The following is a 22,117-nucleotide window of genomic DNA, read 5'->3' as shown; positions in this document are numbered from 1 at the left end:
ATCCGGATCCAACGACGGTTCGCCCACGCTGTTCGCGGTTAGGGAGCGGGCGGCCGCTCACTAAGAACGGATGTTGTGGCGGGGTGGGTGATGTTTTGTTTTGTTATGTAGAACGCGACGACCTGTGTAGTGTGGCAGGTGCAGTGGTTGCTGATGATACTGAGTAGTTTGCGCTTGCAGTGTTGTGAGTGTCTGCAGGGGGTGCGGTGTGGCGAGTGTTCTGTGGGAACCCTCTGATGGGCGCGAGGAGAACGTCTTAAGAACGTCTCTTGGTCTTTACTGAGGTGCGGGGGGAGTAGCGTGAAGCGCTAGCTATTAGGGGATTGAGGTGTGCGGAGGCCGACTCAAAGCAAGTTTTTGAGTAAGTAAGAAAGAACTCTTGGACCGTGGGGAGTTTGAGGTCGCTATGGAGGTTGGAACGTTGCGCTGGGACCAATCCGCACCCGTTGCTATCCCGGTTTTGGAGCGTTTGTAGAGCGTTGACGTTGGTGGATGCGGCGTGCGCTAATACAACGCTCGCGTAAGAGAAAACTGGTCTTACGGAAGCCTTGTACAAGTGCAGCTTGTGCCTAAGGGACAGTTTGCTTGAAGAGCAAATGATAGGGTAAAGTCTACTGAGGATGTGAGAGGCTTTATTCCTGACTTGGCGAATATGTTGTTTAAATGTTCGTTTGGAGTTGAAAGTGACCCCGAGGTATTTGACCGAATCCTTCCAATACCGATCGAAGAGGGTGAGGGTGCCCCGTCGGTGAGGCGCTTGCGCTTGTGTGTCCGGTGGGTCGAAAGTCGACGCGAGAATATAATCGCCTGGCTTTTGTCAGGGTTAACGTCTATTCTCCATTTCCTAAACCACTCACCTAGGCGGGTGGCCGCGGCTTGGAGAAGACGTGAAATTAATGCGCGTGCTATACTGGCCCTTATATATAAGAGCCGACTGCGACGCCCGTTTGCATTGCACACCCTGCACTATACGTTAAGCCGCCCCTGAATAGGACCTAAATACTTTAGTTGATGATATAAAAATTTATTCATCGTATTTTTGATCACACCTATTGTCTCATGTGAAGTTTTCGCTGTTAGCCTTGCGGCTTTTACAGCTTCATCGGAAACGAGTCCACGGAACGGAGGGATCTGTGAACTCGTCACACCTCGTATATAACATGTATATATTCTAGAACTGCTAAAAACTTGGAAATAAAGTTACGCCGCTTGAAATAATGAAGAGAAATATTAATTATATCAACGTTTGCCTTCCCACCCTCCCCATGAAAAGGGGGGGCTAGCATATTCTGACAAATGTGTACAGTCAAATATTCAAGAAAAAGTATTATTCAATGTAACTCAACCCTCGTTTCTAACTATATAGATGTACAGGAATAACAATAAAATTACTTTTAAAACTCTGTAATTATTGAAGGTTTAAGGGAGTAAAAGAAACAAATTAATTTAAATGTAATAATTTTATAGTATATCTTATGTACAAAACATGGATCAATAAAATTAAAAAAAAATACTTTACAACTGAACAGTTCTAAATTTATTATTATAAAGATTTGCGTTATTTAATTGTTTGGAATGTATTTATATCTCAATATCAACATTTTCGTCCAAATCATTGGCTCAATGTTGTCATAACGGATTGTATTTATATGGAATGCAACAATAACATAATACACATGTTCATTATTAGCACAACACAAATATGAATATCTTCATTTGGCAATAATTGAAATGCAGAACCTTTATTAAACCTACTATTTTAATCTTTATTTATCGAAACAGAACTCTTTCTCTCTGAACATAAATTTTTATTTATAATAAGGCCTTTTACGTTAGGTTTTTCTCGAACGCCAGGAGTACATTTTATGCCGTAAACAACTCCTTTTACTAAATTTTTTGTTTTTTAATAAAAATGCCATGTCTGATACAAAGGGCAAATTTGTTAACTAATTTTATTATTGTTGACAATAGCTCTATTGTTACATCATTTATACCATAATACGAAAAAAAAAACAATTTTTACCGTACTGAACATCTCTATAAAAACATTAAGAGGTTCAATGATAGAGTATCTCTGTACGGCTTTTCTGCTTTTTATAAGAGCATTAAGTGTACTCAGTGTACATTGGGAGAAAGCCAGTGGAGATAGAGTAGAATAAAAATGATTGTAGTCTTTGCGAAAACAACTTTAAGCTTAAAACTCACCATCAATCAATAAAGTTTCTCCTCGCGTTCGAGATTCAACCTTAATCACATTAAACAACTTACAAAACTGAGAAAGTGTTAAATATATGCGCATAAACAAAAACTCTACTACAATATGCATATAAATAGTTATTGAATACAGTATCTCCATCTTGATTTTATAAACATTGTAGACAATAAAAATATAAATTAAAAATAGCCGCGGTAACACATTACCAACTCTAACAAGTTTATATCTCGGGTGTTTAGAATAAATGTAGGCTAAAGGTTTTACTTTAGTCAGTGATTAATGGAATTATTACACAGTATCTTTCAATAAAATGTTTCAAATGTATCTTTATGTTTGTATTTGTCATAGTTATATGTATGTTATCATAATAAATATAGTTTCACAAGGAACAATGCATTCATTTAAACAGTTGCACAAATACATTACATTAAATAGGAAAATAAATTAATTCAATGTCCTTATTATACCTTCAAGGATGCGTGCCCGCCGCTTGTTGCCTCTTATTTGTAAGAAATTAATTACGCATTTACATTATGTCAATTACAAAAAAAAAAAATCACAATTTTTAATACCAATATATCAATTTTAGTTTTAGGTAGGCCTGTGTACTAAGACATGATGAAAGATGAAGCACCTTTTACACGAGATTAAGAATACTTACTAAGCCACGTTATAAATGATTACATGCAGGTACATTTGTGAGATTTTGACAGCAAACTAAAGTACATAGAGTAGCATAAACAAAGAGATGTTGAGCTTTTATGTTGAGGGCCCTAGTTTCCTTGTTGAGCTTACACCTATTTCTTGGTGCCCGACAATTTCTGAAGCCGAGCTTTTAATCCACCCTCCTTTTTAGGCTGTGTTAAAGATTTCCTTTCTTCTTGAAGTTTTTTGGTTTCTTTTAATCTGAAAGTATAAAGAGCAATATTAATTAACTAGGGACATATGTCAGACGGCATTAATACAAAGTTATGTATGGTATAATATGTAATTTGGGCGACAGCGTATTCGCAGCTAACCGCCCGCACAGAGAAGGCAACGGCGTCACTGACTTTTGTCACATTGAATACAGTTTGATCAAAAAACTAAATCTTACTTTTCTTTTATAGCAATTTGTTCCTCTTTTTTGAAAATATCTTTGAAATCACTACAAAACGAAGTCCACAGCGAAAAGAACTCCTTGGGTTCGCAGTCTTCGATTTTGGAGCATTTGGGGGTGTATTGATAGAACTTCACGGTAGCTAAGAACTTAGTACGGCATTCTTCTAAATTATCATTTTCAGTCTTTAGTTTCTCTTCCGCCGCGTCCAGAAAAGTGTTCATCTTCTCTTTGAACACATCCATTCTCTTAGAGTTATCTCCCAGGGGCGAGTCGCTGTTCTCTAACCTTTGGTTATTACATTCGATGACTTTTTTAGTTTGCTCTCTGCAGGCTGAAAAACGAATATAAAAACCAATCATTAAATTATATAATATTTTGTTACTAAACGACAGCTACATATTGACAATAAGGAAATAATACAGTAAGTGTCGCTTAGATTATTATATACTACTGAGACTAGAAGAAACTAAGAGATAGCTGATTAACTTAATTAATACCTGGTAGTGGTCTATGAATTGTACGGTCTCCTACCAGCTCCCGGATAATATATTCCATCTTATGTTTAAAACTGTCATTAACATACTCTGTAGTACCCGTGACTCTAAGCCTTTTATGATTATATTATTTTCCATGTCCCAAAGAAGGGGATTAGAAGGCTGCCGAGTATTTAGATCACTTCGGAGGACGATCTATACAGTGACTAGGCTCAATGACCCAGAGGGCACCTCGGCTTAGGCGGTCACACTAGTCGATAAAACCAGCTTAGCATTTTGACACAAGGGCGCCCGAGGGATTTGGCATCCACATAGCGAAATATGTAAGTATAATAGATACTTAGGTACCTTGCAGGCGATTATGCAGTGCGTTGAGATTGGCGGCCACGTCGGCGAAGTCGAGCGCGGCGGCGCGCGCCATGTCGCCCGGCTCGGGCACCGGCAGCGTGCACGCGGCCGCCAGCGCCCCGCCGCGCGCGCTCATGTACGTGCGCACGATGAAGTGCAGCAGCGTCACCTGCGATCGCTTCGACTGCGCACACACCAAACCGTCATGAACATTGTACAAGTTAACAACACCGCATTAAACTGAAAAGTAGTACTCTTATTCTATGGGTACATGCATACTTAAGAATAACTGGAGGCTTGTCACCAGCGAATTCGTAGTCTATTCAAATTTAAACATTTTATTATAAATCAGTAGACTTTCCTGATTGTAAAATAAATAAAAGTCCCTATTTGATATCTTCCTTCTCTCAAATTCGAATGTACACCAAATCCATTTTTTATATTGCAAATATGGTCAGCAGCGTGCAAAAAAATCATGTAAGATGTGAAAACTATAAGTATTTTTCCAAAATAAAACCCTTGCAAGAAAAGTTACAATGAAATCTTTAATAATTAGTATTTATAAAACGAAAACAAATCATTTTTATTGCACAAAAATGAAATCAGTACATAGTGAAAATTTAAACCGCATGAAAATACAAAGAATAATTTTGCAACTATTCATTGCTACATGATAACAAGCTTGCAAGTTTATTACAAACTGGGCCAATTACCCCAATTTTTTGCTGCAAAGATAAGTCTCTGTAAGCACTGACAAATTTTTAATTGAAAAAACAATTTTTAAGGATTCGTGCTAGAAGAAATATTCGTGTAAAAAATGTAATGATTCTAATTTGTGAACCGCGTTATTTCAAATTCGTGTAAAAAAGAGTTGGGTGTAAGAGAAAAATCGGTACATACTTTAACGTCTTTTAACTTCGCCAATATTTCCAAGCCAAATCCGTCCGCTTGTCCTCTTTGGCAATTTCCACCATTCATGTAGTTGCCCAAAGTTAAGATTATAGAAAATAACTGTTTCAAAGCTTCATTAGTAATAAGGAACTGAAAATATATAATTTCTTAATTTTATCATCTTTTTTGCTATAGGATGTCCATAGCTGAACATAAACCTCACGCGCTGCGACAATCTCAACAAGGTTATTTATCCACCTTATCAGGATCTACTTAACGCTACAGAGGATTTTGGAGTTTTGTCCTAACAAGGTGTTAGATATGAGATACTAAAAACACACCAATCTGGAAAAATTCTGGACTAAGATTCTAAAGTATAATGGGCTGCAAGTAAGCCATTATGTTAGATACTAAATAAAATCTGAGGTTGATAGAGACATCCGTCCGGCATATGTCATAATGCATGTGGCAAGAAACGATACGCATAATAAACATATAGAAGGGCGAAATGCTGCCAGATTCAAAGTGATTTTCGGCGTTTTATAGAAAAGAAAAAGCAATGTTTATTAAGTACGAGTTACATATAGGGTGTTTATTGGAGATTTATTTCCCGACACCGTCTAAGCAACGTCCGCGCCAATGCCTGCCGCTAAACAGTAGTGCGTTCGTTAGCATTACCACACTCCAGTCTGAAGGCGCAGTGATTTTTGTGATAAGTGAACACGGGAAGCGGAGTATTCCGCCGGTATGAGACCGAAGCTCACACAACACAACATCGCAGGATTATGTAAGATGAACTTCCGTAAAACTATTCACATACTGCTCAGCTCTTTACTTTAAAAAATTATAGAATAGCATTCCTACCTCACACGTATGTTTCAAGTTATCCAACTTGTGCATTGTTGTATTTACTGCATCTTCAAATTCTGCTTGAAACATAAAGCAAGATATACGTTCGGCAAAATTTGGTATCCCGGACAAATCATGCAAAAATGCCTCAGGTTTGTCCAGAGGTATATCTGGTCTATTTTTTAAATGGTCCTTTATTTGTGACAGCTCTTCCTCACTCGCCCGCTAAAATAAAAAAACTTTATAAATACAAACAATATTAAGGGAAAAAGGATTAATACAATGAAAAAGTTCCTTACCAAATCATAAATCTGCTGCAAAGCTTCTAAGCTTACAACCGAGGTATCAAAGTTATATATGGCGTTTTCAATTTCAGAGAATTCGACGTGTAAACTTTGAGCCAGTATACCAACGTTCTGTGATCGTTTGCTATCGAGTAACTTGACGGGTTGTATCTTCGCTTTCAACTCCACCTTTTTCTTCGCAGGCGCCTTTATAACTTGCCGTGAAAACAGGTCCGTAAATTCATCGATATTATCCAAACTGGCTTCTTCGATTTCTAACCACAGTGGCTTTAATTTAGTTGCCTCGGAATCTCCTTGATAAATCGGTTGTACCGGCGTTGCTAAAATTCGTGTCCAATACAACGGCTTCATCGGAGCAGCAGGTTTAACAGGCGTTTTTCTCAAAGCTAAAAATAATTTGCTAATTCAAGCTATTTATAATATTAGTATAATTCAAAGCTATGATTATAATATTTTTTAAATATTTAAGCAAAATCTCTCTGTATGTTTCAATGATTTTATTAGTACTTACTGGCACGTTGCATATTCCATCCACCTGCAGGTGGCGCAGGGAATGGAAGCGGCCCTGGTGCTACTGATGCGCCAGGCGGTGCAGGTACATTTGATCCTGGAATATTAGGTAAAGGCGGCGGTGGTGGATTGGACCCTAAAGTCACTGACAGCTGAGCAGTTCCAGGCATTGGAGGCGGAGGAGGTCCAGCGCCAGGCATCGGTGGAGGAGCAGGCCCCATTCCGGGCATCGGTGGCGGAGGAGGTCCAATTCCGGGCATCGGTGGCGGAGGAGGCCCAATCCCGGGCATCGGTGGCGGAGGAGGCCCAATCCCGGGCATCGGTGGCGGAGGAGGCCCAATCCCGGGCATCGGTGGCGGAGGAGGCCCAATCCCGGGCATCGGTGGCGGAGGAGGCCCAATCTCGGGCATCGGTGGCGGAGGAGGCCCAATCCCGGGCATCGGTGGCGGAGGAGGTCCAATTCCGGGCATCGGTGGCGGAGGAGGTCCAATCCCAGGCATCGGTGGCGGAGAAGGCTCAATCACGGGCATCGATGGCGGAGAAGATCCAATCACAGGCATCGATGGCGGAGGAGGCCCAATTCCAGGCAACAATGGCTGCGGAGGCCCAATCGCTTCTGTTCCGAGCATCGGTGATGGGGTAGGTTCAATTCCTGGCATTGATGGGGGAGGAGGAGGAGGAGGAGCGCATGTACCTTCCACTTCAGTCGTTGAAAGGATTTCTGTTTCTGGCATTGAAGAAATGGGTGGTGGGGAAGATGAAGAAAGAGAAAGCGAGTGAGGAGGGTGATAAAGTACATGCACTTCTGAAACTGATGGATCCAAATCAGGTGTTCTTGGAATTGGTGACGGTACCGATTTTTGAGTGGTTGGGACAAGTTGTTTACTTTTATCATCTGATTCTGAAACATGCAACTTAGACTGTCCAGTGTCTGGACTTGGAAATGAATGTACTGTTTGTTGATAAAGATCTAATTGAGGCAGTTCTGCTTTGCTAAATGATAATGAACATTTGTCTTCATTACTTGATACAGAATTGTCTTTTCCTTGGTCATCTGCATCAATTATATGTGAAGATTTTTTTGTACCTAAAGCAGCTGCGTAAGACGGATGGGATGTGGTAATTAATTCTTTATCAGTTCCTTGATCTCTAAGTTCTATTGAATCAGATAATATAGGCGCAGGTACTGATGATGTTGGCAAAGACGAAGGCTTTGACTGTATAGGAGTAGTGTATGGTGTAGGAGTCATTAGTTCAGGTGTTATTGAATGTGTTCCAGGCGCAGGGGGTGGAGATGGAGTTTTACCAGGAAGCGGTGGTGGATGTTTAGACAAAGTCTGGTTTAATATACTTGTTGATACTTCTACTGATACCGGTGATGTCTTATTTCCTCCAAGAATCAATTCTTTTGTTTCAGTCTGTGTAAGTATAGAGTTACATTCTGTTGAAGAATCATTGACATTGCACAATATGGTTTCACTTTTTTCCCCTGATTGTGGTTTTGTTTGATACAATGAAGATTGGCTCATTTCTGATGAAATACTTTGATCTACTTTAGTGAATAAAATGTTTGTTGCATAATTATCTCTTTCACAAGTAAAATTTTGATTTAGTATTCCATTTCTATTAAAATTAAATCTGTCATGATTACTTTTATTGTTAATTAACTCATTTGAAGTAAATGTACTTGCAAATGAAGTGTCAGAGGAACTTTCACACGTAAGAATTAAATTACATTCTTGTTGTTGATCAGAATCATTTTCATTTAGACATGAAACTTGTTTATAATCTAATTGATTGTTGTTATCACAAACATCTTTATGAATTAGTTTGTTGTTTTCTCTACTTTTATTTAATTTACAATAGTTTTCTATTCGCTCAGATCTTTTTTCACATTGTTTCTCGTGATTTTCATTTTTATAAGCTAACCTACTTATTACTAATGTGTTGTTGTCATTATTATTTATGCCTAGTGGTATATCATGTTTAGATGTACTAATAAGAGGCCTATTGGTTTGTTTATTTGCATCATTGAATGCCATCAATGTCTGGACTTCTTTGTTAACTTTGTCCACTACAGTTTTGTCTTTTATTGTATTATTTTCATGCACAGAAATACATGTGTTTTGTAAATTTTTATTTAAAATTTCAATCTGATTATTTATTCTAAGTCTTTGTAACTGGCATTCTAACTCTTGGAGTCTCTTTTTTAATTGTAATATAATGGCTTTTGCCTCTTGTATGTCATTTATTTCATCATTATTGTTTTGACTGTAAAATTGACTTGTCTCCATATTGCTGAATAATATGGTACTATCTTGATTAAACTGTCTAATTTCTTTATCTGGTGGCCATGTAGATGTTTGTAACCTTCCCGGAGTAACAGGTTGTGAAGGTGGTGCATCCATGTGAGCCCAATAATACATTAGACTTGGCTGAAAATCAATAATGGTTAATTTGACACATGTTGGTAAAGATAGGGTCTGCATGTTTTATCATACATGCATAAATATTAGGTAATATGTAGTCAGGATATGATTTTCATTTTAAAAATTTTTACTTTAACTTCCATATAAAATATTATTAAACGGTGGACAAAAAAATTAATTTTATCTTATTATTATACACTTATGCTAAGTAGTTAATTTAACAACAAAAATCTATCAAATTGATATATTTTAATATAATCATTAATAAATATAATTGATTTCTTACACACCCCAAAATATTCCAATAACATAAAAAACATAAGTTTCCTAATTTAGTTATGCATTAACACTAACACATTTCATTGTATTTAAATTTGTTGTTAAATACATGAATATATCTTCAGATTAAATGTACTTTTATTGACAGATTAAAATTTTGCCTGAATAGATAAATGCATCATATATTTTACCTATATTTATAATAAGAAGCATATGTCATGAACAAATAACTTAGTGTAATAATTTGTCAAATAAATGTTACCTCTATTTTACTCAAATTTTCTTAAAGAAGTATATATGTTTAATAACATTAGAACAAAGATTACAATAAAGCGTTATACCAATTAATTCCGAAAGACTTAAAACTATTTAATTACCAGAAAACTTAGGATATTATTAGCATAAAGATTGTTAAGGTTACTTTTTACACCTATATTGTTTACAAACAAACCTTGAAGGTGTTCTCTTTTGGTGCATCCTTATCAGCGATTTGACGCAGAACACCTGCTGCTAGTAAGTGAGTGCAATAGAGAATTCCAATGTTTTTCAGATCTTGAGAACTTAGAAGGCTCTTCAAGTGATTATTTTCAGCAATCGAAGACACGAACCAATTAAGAAGCATCTGCCCTGAAATTTCAAAGTTGTCTGCTCTAATAAAATTTACACATAAATAATTTTTTATTGTAATTAAATAAAAAGTTTAAAATAAAATCCAGATTTAAATTAAGAATCAGAAAACAAAACAATTGTGTCATTTATGACAATATGAAATAAAATGTTGCTAACACAAATGGCTTGAATCTTTGTGGCATATTTTAGTTCTTACAGTTAAGGTTATCGTTTATTTAAAGGAAGAGTGCTCAAAAAACTTTCAAAAAAATGCTTTATAGTTATATTATCCAGGCGATGCCATTTATAAATCGAATAAGATACTTAGTAGTATTTTATAATCTGTACATTTTTATTAGTTACGCATGTGACCTCCAAAATAAGTAAAAAGTAATGGTAATTAAAGCAAATTAATAAATCTTATCCTCAAGGAAATAATATAAAATGTATATAATTTTTAGTTTTTTTTTAAATTAAATGTAGGCAATAGTTGTCATACTAACAAGTCATTATTTGGACAACTACAACATTAAAACTACAATGGCGAAAAACTGTAATAAGCAATCGAATTTCAAATTAGAAAATTTGATAAAATATTCTGAATCATTATAATTCATTTTGACTGTTGCTGTTGAAGTAAATGTGCACAATTTGAAATATAAATAATATGCTTTTCATGATTGATTTATCATTAAATTGTTAGTACGACATAACGATGGAAATATTGTGGATGATTTATTACCGACTAGCCTGTGTTATATAAAATCTGTTGTAAAAAAGCAGGACTAAAATGTAATCCACGAAGATTAAGGTGATATTCGTGTCGCTGCATGTACATTCATGTTGTCAATTTTACATTCATGTTCAGAGAAATATGTTAATTATAACCAGGTCTTTTAACAATTTTTCAAACAAAGGATTTTACTTAAACTATAAATGAGAAGATTAAAGTAAAATACTTCTACCGTCGAGTTTCTAACTAAATGCCTTGCTTTGGGAGATTGAACCAATTAAAGTTCTAAGTACACAGCTTTGTAATACGTGATAGGGTGTATTTTTGTAATTAGATGGACGCTTCACTCATCCTTTCACTTCATTGAATAAACAATGATTTATTAGATTATATTTGGCAAATGGTTGATGCGTTAACAATTTTATAAGTTTAAATGGTTTACCTAGCTTTCTTTTATTCGCTTCTTTCCTAGTAACTACTTCAAATAAGTTAGGTATTTTCATTTCGTATAAACATGGGCAATCATTATCTTGAAGTATAGTCACTATAATTACACACGACCTCGTGTCCCACTCCAGTATGATCTCACCGAACTTTCTTTTTAAAGTAAGTATCACAATTCGAAACCACCTCCACGTTTTATCGATATTAATAGTCATTTTTTTTCTATCATACGGAATTAGTTCTTTATAATGTTTCGCAGGTGGTGATTTGCGAAAAAGTTTTCTGCGAACACGTCTCACTTTAGTATTGAAATCGACATATGTCAAATCATCCGAATGTAATCCTAACAAAGTTAGAATATTGTGAACGCCACTCTCGGCCGATTGATGTTTATTTAGCAGTTTGACGTAATTGAAATGTGTAATGGAGGAATTTGTAAAATTTACGCGACTCGTTCCCAGTTGCATATTTAAAACATTTTATTTCACTTCGCACAAATAAAGTCACGTACACACTTCTTTTTCTGTCGTATCGTTATTAAGACTGAAGTGATTACGGATAAGAATTAGGCGGTACATTTACTATCTATCTAATTGTTGATAACGGACAGTTTTTATCACGTTATTCATTCATGTATTTGTTTAGATAATGATTAAAATTATTGACGTTAATCGAAACAATTTATTGGATGACAATTAGTCTAAAATTCTATTTCACAGACAGCGTTGTTATTCATCCGGATGTTATTGGAATTATTAGCTACGTGAAATGTGCATTTTGTTACTCCAAAGGTTTAGCTTAAGCGATTCCATTTAGCTTCTGTTGGGATAAGAAAGAGAGAAAAACGTAAAAACCGGAAGATGCACATTGATATGTTTTTCTTTATATTATACATTCGTCATTGTGACTGATGGAAAAATTAAACTGTCCATTAAAATAATGCAATTGAAGGACATATTCGTTACCAATATTCAGGAGAGAGAAGATAGGTTCAAGAACAGTTTCCAATGATTTAAATGAAAAATGATATCGTTAAAAATTACGCGACTCGCGACTTTTGTTGACGAAGAATAATGTAAACTTTCTTGGTATCTTGTATGCTATGTAATCGTTGTCGGTTATCTTTTCACGTAATACTATTAAGAGCAATGAAAAGTAAAATTTTTTTTGCATATATATTTTATATACCTGTGAAAGACAACTACATAGTCAAAAAAAAGATTAAATTATCTTAAACTTAAAAATTTTGAAGCAGAGAATAAAGCTGCTGATTATTTTTTAATTATGTATTAATTAGTAATATAATTATATATTTCTTCTGTATGTAATATGCATTCAGAAATGTATTTATTGTTATTTCATTTAGCATAAAAGACAACAAAAAGGTACCTTCAAATTTTTCATACAACTGAAAGTCAAGTTTTTCTGGGACAAACTTCGGTCGCGTTACTTTGGAGTCTATCAACTTATCCAGTGTGAGCGATGCAACTTTTCTGAGCACATTGGATTCCGCCACCGGCGCGTCGCTCAGACTTGAATGTCGACGATCACTTTCTGTAAGACAATATGACAAATTTATTATGTTTCTTTACAAAACAAAATATGACAATGGATAACATGTTTACTTTAAAATATGCATGTTTTTATTCATGAACTTTCTCTTAATAGTACCTTCTGCCGAATCCAGGAATTGGATCACAACAATAAAATTACACATAAAAACAAAGCTTATTATATATAATAACAGTCGTGCCGGATATATGACGGATACGATACCGTTTTTCTTGTTAATATTTATAGTAGTATACAGGATGATTGGGTACACGTTTAAAAGCTTTATAATGGGTAAATATATCGCGCAGTTGTCAGTAAAAAGCCGTATTGATTACTCTTAAATGCGGTGCAATAATGTATTTTTTTACCTTTTTTAAAACTTCTATACCTATAACCAACCTCCCTGTGTAATTCAGTGATTTTTTAAAATGTTTTAATTCATATGTAAATAATAGTCAAAAACATTTTCACTTTCTATTCATATGGTTGCATGGGTCGAGTGATGTTTTGTGGATGTTGAATATCTTTCTTATTTATATTTCTGACATCAGTTAAGTAGTGTTAGTTTATCACTAATGAGCTGTGGTACCATAATTTACAAAAGTTAGGGTCGGAGAGAATTTGATCCCGTAATAAGTTCGGAAGATATTGTTTTTACTTACTATAACCACCGCTCACTGTTTTCTTTTGATGACATTATTAACGTAATTATCGTATGCAAATAAATACCTCGATTAAAATTAGTTACTGATTTTGATTTTATACATATTCATATTTTTTTATCATTAAGAGATCTCAAAACAAAATAACTGTTTTATTCATTTTGTCAGATATTATGATCAACAAATAAAAAATGTGTTTAAGTAGGTTGTTCCCGTTGTTTCGACTTGGCCTCGGATTTTTATTCCATGCTAGTTGTCTTTAATTCGCAAAGAATGAAAACAATTGGAGCGGGACTATATTGTGTATTTCTACAAGCATATTACATTACAGTGGCCAATTGCTTCAGGTACTTCATGGCTGTACTTTACTCGTTACTGGGTCATACATAATGATTGGAAAGAAAGAGGAAATTTGCTTACTAAATGAGCTATGCCTTCACCATTTTGAATCTTTTACACCTATATCCAATCACCCTATATAAAATGATTACTCTAAAAGTATGTTACCTTAATTTATTTTGTTATTGGAATGCCAGGCCCCTCACTTCTGACAGTACTTGTACATTTATTACCAATTGCACTGTGTATAAAAATGAACCAAAAATTTGTACTCTACCCGTACTGATATTAAGTGGCTTGATAGATCTCATCATCATCAACATGTCAGCCAATATGCGCCCGCTGCAAAGCACAGGTCCCCCGAAAAGATCGCCACGGTGACCGGTCTTGAGTTGCCCGAATCTAAGGACTTCTTGCAACTTTGACTATTCCATCACTTCACCTAGTTGGTAGATTCAGTAACTATAAATCAAACAACTTTAAGTGTATAAACCAAACACGTATTAACCGATTTAACGGAAATCGAAATCCAAGTTTGAATCACATGAGTATTACAGTTCTACATTATTTGTTTGAGCCCGATACAAATAATTACAATATAACATTATGTTGTAATAACATAACTAATGTAATTTTAATTTTTCGGTAAAAAGATTTGTTGTGACCTTAATAATATTTATTTTATCTATTTATAACAATCAATTCTGTCAAAATACCTTTTTCCATAAATTAGTGTATTTATATACATCATATCTTGTCAAAATCATAACGAATTTTTTCTGTTACAGTATCGCTGTATTGACAATATCATAGAAATGGAAAACATTACTCATCTGAATATAATTATTTCTTTTACTATGAAGAAGGTTATCAAATATAAATATGCTTATTTGCCGGCTGCATAGATAGTTTGCTGCTGGTTTGGTGAACGTTTTTGTCCTTATCAAAACTACTACCAAATATAGAAGAAATAAATGCACCTGCGCTTATAATATTTTACTTTCAAAATTTGTTACAAATTTTTGGCGAACTGTTGTATACTGAAAATAATTTTTTTTTGATCTAACATTTATTTTCAGTTTGAGATAACTAGAAACTGACCGTTATCGATGACGGCAAGCGGACCCTCGCACGCTGTGACCGGCGGCAGATCAACCTTGCGATGTTTGGACAGCGTGAAAGATGTTTGCCCGGGGCAGGCTTTGAGCCGGTTTTCCAGGAAGTCATGCTTGCATTCATTTGGCTCAGTATGATCCTGTTTCGACCTTGACAATATAGCACCCATTGTTTTTTCGATATCACTCGTCTCACAGTTTTCATCGAATGTGTCACTTTTAATTTCTTTATCTACGTCGTGTGTCAGCGGAGTCGTAGCGTCAGCGTGGGGCATGTTTACAAGCGGCCAGTCGTTTTCTGGCGAAGCGTCTAGGAGGACATTTATTTGGATAGGTGAGAGAGTGCGAAAGGGTTCGTCGTGCGCGCTGTCGCTCTCTGCGGAGTAGTAACACTGGTTGAGCTCGACGGCGAGCGGCGTGAGGGGTTCCGTGAACACTGACTCCGAGTTGGAGTCGTTGAGTGGCGGCTGGGAGCGATCGCAGGTCGGTGACCGCCGCTCCGCGCGCGCCTCGCACCTGGACACCGTTACCTCCGACTGCACACTGCTCGTTTCCACGCCTCGCGCGCTCCGGCCCGATGTTTTGAACACGCACTCGCCCGTATCGTTATCGGATGCTTCGATCGTTTCATTGTTATCAGAATCTGGCGTTTTATCGAACTCCCTGTCGAATGTCTCTCGTTTAGCGTTGCTCTTTTTCCTTCCGCGTTTTTTACCATCTTTCAAAGATCCTTTTTTATTTAAATTCCGTATAAAATGTTTACTTTTAGCTGGCGATTTTCCGGTCTTAGATTGTTTTTCATTTGCCTGAGTATTACCCATATTTGTAAGCTTTCAAATAAGATCTCTGTTACCAAAAAATAACATAGAATAAATACATTAATATAAATTAAAGATTGTTATGATATAATACAAAATCTAATAGAAATTAAGTCACAGTCCTTCAAGAACATTTGCGATCTGACCAGACATGCGCAATCGAGGACGTGTTACCGAAACATGTAATCAATAGTTAAATCAAATTTTTCATATTTTAGGCTCAAAATATGACTATATATAATGAAATAATGCATGTATAATTAATATAATATAAAAATGTCAACAACATCTGCTTTACAAAGTTTCATATATAGCTACAATATGTTGCGGCAGGTGGCGTGAATACCATTTTTGGTATACAGGGCAAGAAACATGCTCTTTAAAAAAAAACTAAGAATTCCTTTGCTTTTAAGTACACCATTCAAAAAAAAAGGTTTTTTTATTTGTAAAGAAAATATTCATTTAGTGTCTTGTATTTTTATATAACGAATTTAAGGCATAATAAATTTATGAATTTATTATGCCGTTAACGAGCTTATTATAAGCTCGTTTGAATTTTATAAAGTTTATTAACCGTTGATTAGATTACTTAAAAAATTTCTTTGAGTGAGAAATATTATACAATCGCGAAAAAGCCTATGGGTGGCAGACATGGTGAAAAATTTGCAATTTTTATTAAGAATTTTGTTTTGATTTTATTAACAATTTTCAGGGAAAATTTTCTCTTTTATTGTTTATACCTGGCTAATTTTAATACAATTATATAGTGGTGACTTTAAATCAAAAAAGAACTAATTCCCGCGTTTTTTTCTTGTTAACCAAAACGTTGATGTCGTTTAAAGAAGCTAACCTAGTTCAGTTTATAAATAGTAACGAGTTTTACTAGTGACCGACAAAGCTGTTACAGTCCCTCAAGGCTAATAGGTAGAAAAATGACATAAGCTAAAGGGGTAGTAATAACATTATTGAAGTGTTTAGGATTGACACTATTTTATATGTTTGGCCTATTCAAAATTTTGATAAAGTTTTCCGATATTTGGGTATCTTTTTATCGTCATCTGAATCCGCTGCCGCGTAATGGTAGTCCTTTTAATTTCTTATGTCGTGGAACTATTCTGAATTTTAACCATTATTTACAATTTTGAGATTTGGATGTCCAACAAATTTACAAAAAATAACCTTAAAAATTGTGTTATTATTCGCAATTCTCTATTACAGGAATCGCCAAATAATTTTGGGTACGAAACCTTTTCAAAAATTAACTGATGTGTCCCCCATAATCAAATACTGCTTTAAAAATTCTGTCTGTGGTTTCATCATATATTGCAAAATACTGATTGAATTGAAAAACTCCAGTTAGTTATTTGAACAAACTTGGTATCATATTTCGTCAAAATTTAATGAAATGAATAGCCAAATAATTAATGCGAATTAAAACACTAAGATATTATGTTTTGGATAAAAATGTTAAAACCATAAAGATAAGAAATGAAGAGTCAGTTTGATGGATGAAATATTAGCGAGTTTCAGCCTTAAGTCTAGGCATTTATTGGTTGTCATACGGTTTCCTAGTTTTGTCAAAATTTTTAACCCTAAGCCTCAATTGAATAGGTATGATGTAAATCGATAAGGTATTTTACAGCAACGTTTCACATTGCAGGATAGTATTTGTTAGTGTTCTCTTGTAAACTTTGCAAGCAAAGCGACTGACAGCCTTAAGCTTCAGCTTAAACTCAGCACCTGTGCTGACGGTAACCAATTATTCTTGTATTATGACAGGCTTCTGTTGGGGCTATGAATTTATATAAATTTATTATCCATTGGGGAATTTGTAAATTTAGATCCTCTGACCTCTTAGTAAATTTAGTAATGTGTCCATGCGAATTTCTTACTAAATGTGGACTTTGAATTTTGATTTCTGCTTAAATTTTTTTGACAATGAATGTATTCTGACTTTTGAGTTAACATAATTATTTTTTATTCTTGGCATCATCACCTCACAACAGCAAATCAACTTTATTTCGGCATATCAAAAATTTCAGTCAAGTAATATATATCTGTTTCAGAATTGCTTTTAAATATTCAATTTGTAAGCAATTGTAAGTTATGCCAGATTCATTCTGATCATTTTCTTTCAAATTCAAACCTTTTCCTTGTAAAAACTAGAAAACAGATTCAAAACATGCAATAATATTGCTATGCAAGATAATCTCAAAAGCCTCCAAACTTCAATGTGCAGAAGTAACCAAGTACAGTTTGTAGTTTGTTTTCTTTACATATTATTTTGAAAATGAATTGATAAAACGAAAGTAATTTATTATCATCATGAAGCCAAAACATATCTTTAACTACTGAGTGTATATTAGGGAGGGATGGGGAGAGTTTTGTTTTCATTGTATAGCCCTGGCCTCACACTCAAAACATTTCTTCTTTTAGACTCTTCAAATACCAGGGATAGGTTGAAAATGAAAATTGAATGAATTGTAAAAGTTTTTATTTACGTACAGTCTCGCATGAATATTTACAAAATGAACAGTTATGTCTAATTCGTAGATTGTCTTAAAACTATAAAAATTAATTATATGGCATTAAATTGTTGTTGTCAGATTAGTCTTATATTTAATACACTATATTAAAAAATCCATTAAAGTAAGCTTTTATGTCATAAACTATTTAGTTTGTTAACATAGCTTGAATGCCACGGTTGTTTTTATTATTCAAAACAAACTACCAATGGTTTTTTGTCTTATTTAAAAAAATTGTGAACAGTGTCAAATGATTCATCAGTGAAAGACAGTGTTGACAGAATTGAAGATACATTGCATTACACTATATTTAAATTTAATAAATAGCTGCAATTACAATATAAAATTAACAGCGTTATCATTATTTTTGCGCAAAAGTACTAAGGCGACTCTAGCATAAAAGGTTGCCTTGTCATGCATTGATGAAAATTGGTTTAGCCAAACATGTAAAGTACACAATATAGGATAAGTAATTTAAACCCGTAGTGTAAACCTTCTCAATGAAGCTCCAAAACGAAGCTATATAAATGATTTGTGTAACAATTTTATATTACTTGTTTTAAAGGTTTCATGACAACTAGTGAAAAATAAATACATACAGTATATTTGTACTTTACTATGTTTCTAATTAATCGAAAATATAAAACCATATTTCATCTACTCATAAATGTAAAAAAAAATATTGCTATGAGAAAAAAACCGCAAATCTTAAAAAATATAATAAAAAAGTAAATATATTTTATAAGCTCTCATTAACTACTTATTTTATAATAATAAAAGTAATATATGTTGCTTTTACTTATGAAGCCAATGACACAAAGAACTTTAAATACTAGTTCTATTTTTGAAACAGACATAAACAAACATTTATTTTTTCTTTGATATCATACAAGAGTTGTCAATCCACTTATCATTTTAGACAAATGTGGCTTTGGACGGCAGGATGACCAAGTCTTTTCATGTTGTTAACACAAATTGTTACACGGATAGTATAAACAATCTTGCTACAAATATTTCTTATAACAAAAGTGTGACATAAAAATGAAATGGAACTTCTTTTCTTAACAGACTCATAAAATTAATTACTATGTTCTGGATATCAAGAACAACCGATATTCTTAAATAATTCATATAATTACAATAATTTTATTATCTGCTGCCCCAATAACTATACAAAATTTAAGTACTAAACAAAGGTGGGCTTAATTTGCGATGATATTCAGTTTACATCACACTTAATGATACCAGACAATTGAGTAAGTACAAAAAGTGTAAACATGTAAAAATATTTATAAAATATATATTAAGTGCATGTTTTGATGCACTCTTATACAAAGCATTTAAAGCTATAAAATGTCATAGAATGAAAACATTGTGGTGCATCTAGTACTTTTGAATCATAACCCATATAGTAGTGTACAGCACTCACAAAGTAATAATAATCTAATACTATGGAAATGAATCAAAAATTGGTTAATTTGACAACTTAAATAATTCTAGAATTAATAAGGATCAGAAGATAAATGTTCAATATTCAGCAACTAGATGATAATGTCTACAGATGATAAAATAATATGGGTGAATACACTGAACCAATTCATTATATTTAATATTTTATAACCATGTTTCCAATGCTATCGAATCTATAACCAATATTTATTTTTCTAGCCATACACTCTCATAAAATAATTGATTTCTAATATGATGCATATGTAATACAACAGCTGTATAAGAAATAAATTTTGTCAGTTAAGATATCAAAGTACTAGAAAAATATTCTTTAATCAATGAAAAGTAATTATAAATACTTTTCTGTTTGAAATGTAAAGATTAACTATGTTTGAATGTACTTAATGATAATAAAACCAATAATAAATGCTTTTAAAGAAATATGAGCCAAGTATAACTTTCTATCAAGACATACTTAAACATTTCATTAATACCACATTGTCAGTTTTATTTTAATATGATATACTATTTAATGCTACTTAATTAACACCAAACATATACCATTACATGTATGATGTAAAACCAAGTACACTATGAACTTTGCATTTCATTATTGGCACTTTTGATGTAACCATCCATATTTTTTCAACTTAACAACTTAAAACTATTAACGCTTTATATTTACATGTGCGCTTAGTAAAATAACGGCTCTAAGTGTTTTTATATAATTAAGCTCTCTTTCGTCCTATAGCTGAAATGATGACGATGAAGCTCTGTTGTTCATGTATGAGTCAGTACAGGAGATTCATAAATTAGCGTAGAACAATATATTTGTACATAGATTAACACATTCATAACGAGGTACTAAGATACCTTATAGTTTCTGTGACGTTATTTATCAATTTTAATATTTTCATCACCAATTGAACAAAGTATTAAAAAAAGTTGGGTGAAATTTATACACAAAGGAATAGGATGTGTAACCACTTATTAAGTTAAACTCCGGCTAATCATTAACACATGCTAAATGATCCTAAAAAGTGCAATAAAGTCTATGTTTTAGATATTTTAAACTATAATATTATATAGTGTATATAGTAGCGATAAAAGTACAAGTGAGTAAATTGATATTATATTTAGTTACATTTAATATTTTCAATTACTTGAATGTGTGTGAATGTGTTAATACAAAGTATGAATTGTTTATACTTTCGAATTGAATGTTGTCTATGTTTACATATTAACACAATCAATAAAAAACATGTATTGAACAAATACAGTAAATCATTATAAATATTTATGATATAAATATTCTTGTTATGTAAAATTAAATAAAATGAAGAAATATGATTACAAATATTTATGAAAAAAAAAATATTATTGGTTTACTGTTATTAACAATAAAAATTAGAATACCTACATTTTGCTACTGAGGCAACCACACAGATTAACTTTAGCCTCAGTCATTGCAATTAATAAAATTGGGCCTATTCAAACTAACTTTTCAACTCAATTGTTTGGAAGCATGCATGAATGAGATCTATCAGAGCTTTGTCCTTATTCATAAAAAATATTACCTTCTCTGTTGTTATATTTATAGTAACAGATAAAATAATAAATCATTAGCCTAGTTATGTATAAAACCTATACATTATGAGAGGTGCCGTAATATTATACTTAGCTGTTTGATTATACAAGATAAACAAATTATTTTCTTTAATATTTTCGTTTTCACAAACTTGTTACAATTATTGTATTACTGTGATTCAAATTTGTCTAAAACAAAATTTGACTTTTCAGGAGGTTGTTACAGAATTTTTTAAGAAATAACATTATACTGCTGATATTAAAATTAATTTTGAAATTCTTTTTAGTCAAACAAAATTTGATGTAGAAAATGAAGAGAAGCTTCGGAAATTAAGATTTGTTATTGTTAAACAAATGAACATTAGGTTTTGGTAAAAACATTATATAAGTACAGTCAATTATACAACCTTGCAGTCACTGACATTTCTTTAAGTAATGGTGTTTATGCACCCCCACAATGTTTTCTTTGTAAAAGAACTCATACAATTGTGTAAAGTGTATATACTGTAAAGTAGTATGCTCACACAATAATTTCACGAATGACACGCCTAGCCCTAGAGTTGGGTGTGGAATAGCCAGACTCGAGCGATTCGTCGTAACTTAGAGACAGAGGAGCTGGTTTTTCTTCAGCCCCACCTTCTTCTGCGCCTGGATAGGCTTCTGGCAAACCACTCACTTCATGATAAGGGGACTCTGTAAAGAAACACAAACGTATATTGGTACCCAAAGTATTGAATATAAAGTAATCTAAAGCAAGTCGTAAGAAATGCAAAAAATAGTAACAAAAAATAGTAAACGAATGAATAGCACAGAAATAAACTTACATTGTTGTCTACCGCAGAAGGAATTTTAACAAAAAG

At 33.6% G+C, this 22,117-nt stretch overlaps 2 protein-coding genes across 3 annotated transcripts in view; both read right to left on the bottom strand.

Moving 5' to 3' along the window:
- Window positions 1-1,505: 1,505 nt before the first annotated feature.
- Window positions 1,506-15,699, bottom strand: LOC137932739 (uncharacterized). 2 transcript variants are annotated; one of them, XM_068776399.1, is made up of 11 exons: window positions 14,865-15,699; window positions 13,434-13,446; window positions 12,598-12,758; window positions 9,874-10,049; window positions 6,716-9,149; window positions 6,199-6,590; window positions 5,915-6,124; window positions 5,060-5,200; window positions 4,160-4,343; window positions 3,312-3,648; window positions 1,506-3,121 (listed from the first exon to the last, which is right to left on the bottom strand). In XM_068776399.1, the coding sequence occupies exons 1-11, from the start codon at window positions 15,697-15,699 to the stop codon at window positions 3,013-3,015; spliced, it is 4,992 nt and encodes a 1,663-aa protein (XP_068632500.1). In that variant the 3' UTR covers window positions 1,506-3,012. The 2 variants fall into 2 exon arrangements, with proteins under 2 accessions (XP_068632500.1, XP_068632499.1); XM_068776398.1 differs by lacking the exons at window positions 12,598-12,758; window positions 13,434-13,446; window positions 14,865-15,699 and adding an exon at window positions 11,207-11,709.
- A 2,504-nt stretch (window positions 15,700-18,203) lies between these two features.
- The window catches only part of LOC137932597 (B-cell receptor CD22-like), a 38,208-nt gene continuing 34,294 nt past the window's right edge, over window positions 18,204-22,117 (bottom strand). Inside the window, exon 11 of the mRNA XM_068776197.1 lies at window positions 18,204-21,950. Coding sequence (XP_068632298.1) covers window positions 21,778-21,950 — 173 coding nt within the window. The 3' untranslated portion in view covers window positions 18,204-21,777. The remainder of the gene's footprint in view (window positions 21,951-22,117) is intronic.

Source organism: Battus philenor, unplaced genomic scaffold (assembly GCF_028537555.1).
Source record: "Battus philenor isolate CCGP_79_NKW_IND1 unplaced genomic scaffold, ilBatPhil1.0.hap1 SCAF_12, whole genome shotgun sequence".
NCBI classification, from domain to species: domain Eukaryota; kingdom Metazoa; phylum Arthropoda; class Insecta; order Lepidoptera; family Papilionidae; genus Battus; species Battus philenor.
The sequence above is the reverse complement of the archived record's forward strand: the minus strand, read 5'-3'. Positions and strand labels throughout refer to the sequence as shown.

Coding starts and splice junctions, on each gene's coding strand:
- LOC137932739 (XM_068776399.1), bottom strand. CDS start 15,699: ATGGGTAATACTCAGGCAAATGAAAAACAATCTAAGACCGGAAAATCG. Junction 9,150..9,873: donor CAAAAGAGAACACCTTCAAG/GTTTGTTTGTAA, acceptor ATTGATTTTCAG/CCAAGTCTAATGTATTATTG. Junction 4,344..5,059: donor CGAAGTTAAAAGACGTTAAA/GTATGTACCGAT, acceptor GTGTGTGCGCAG/TCGAAGCGATCGCAGGTGAC.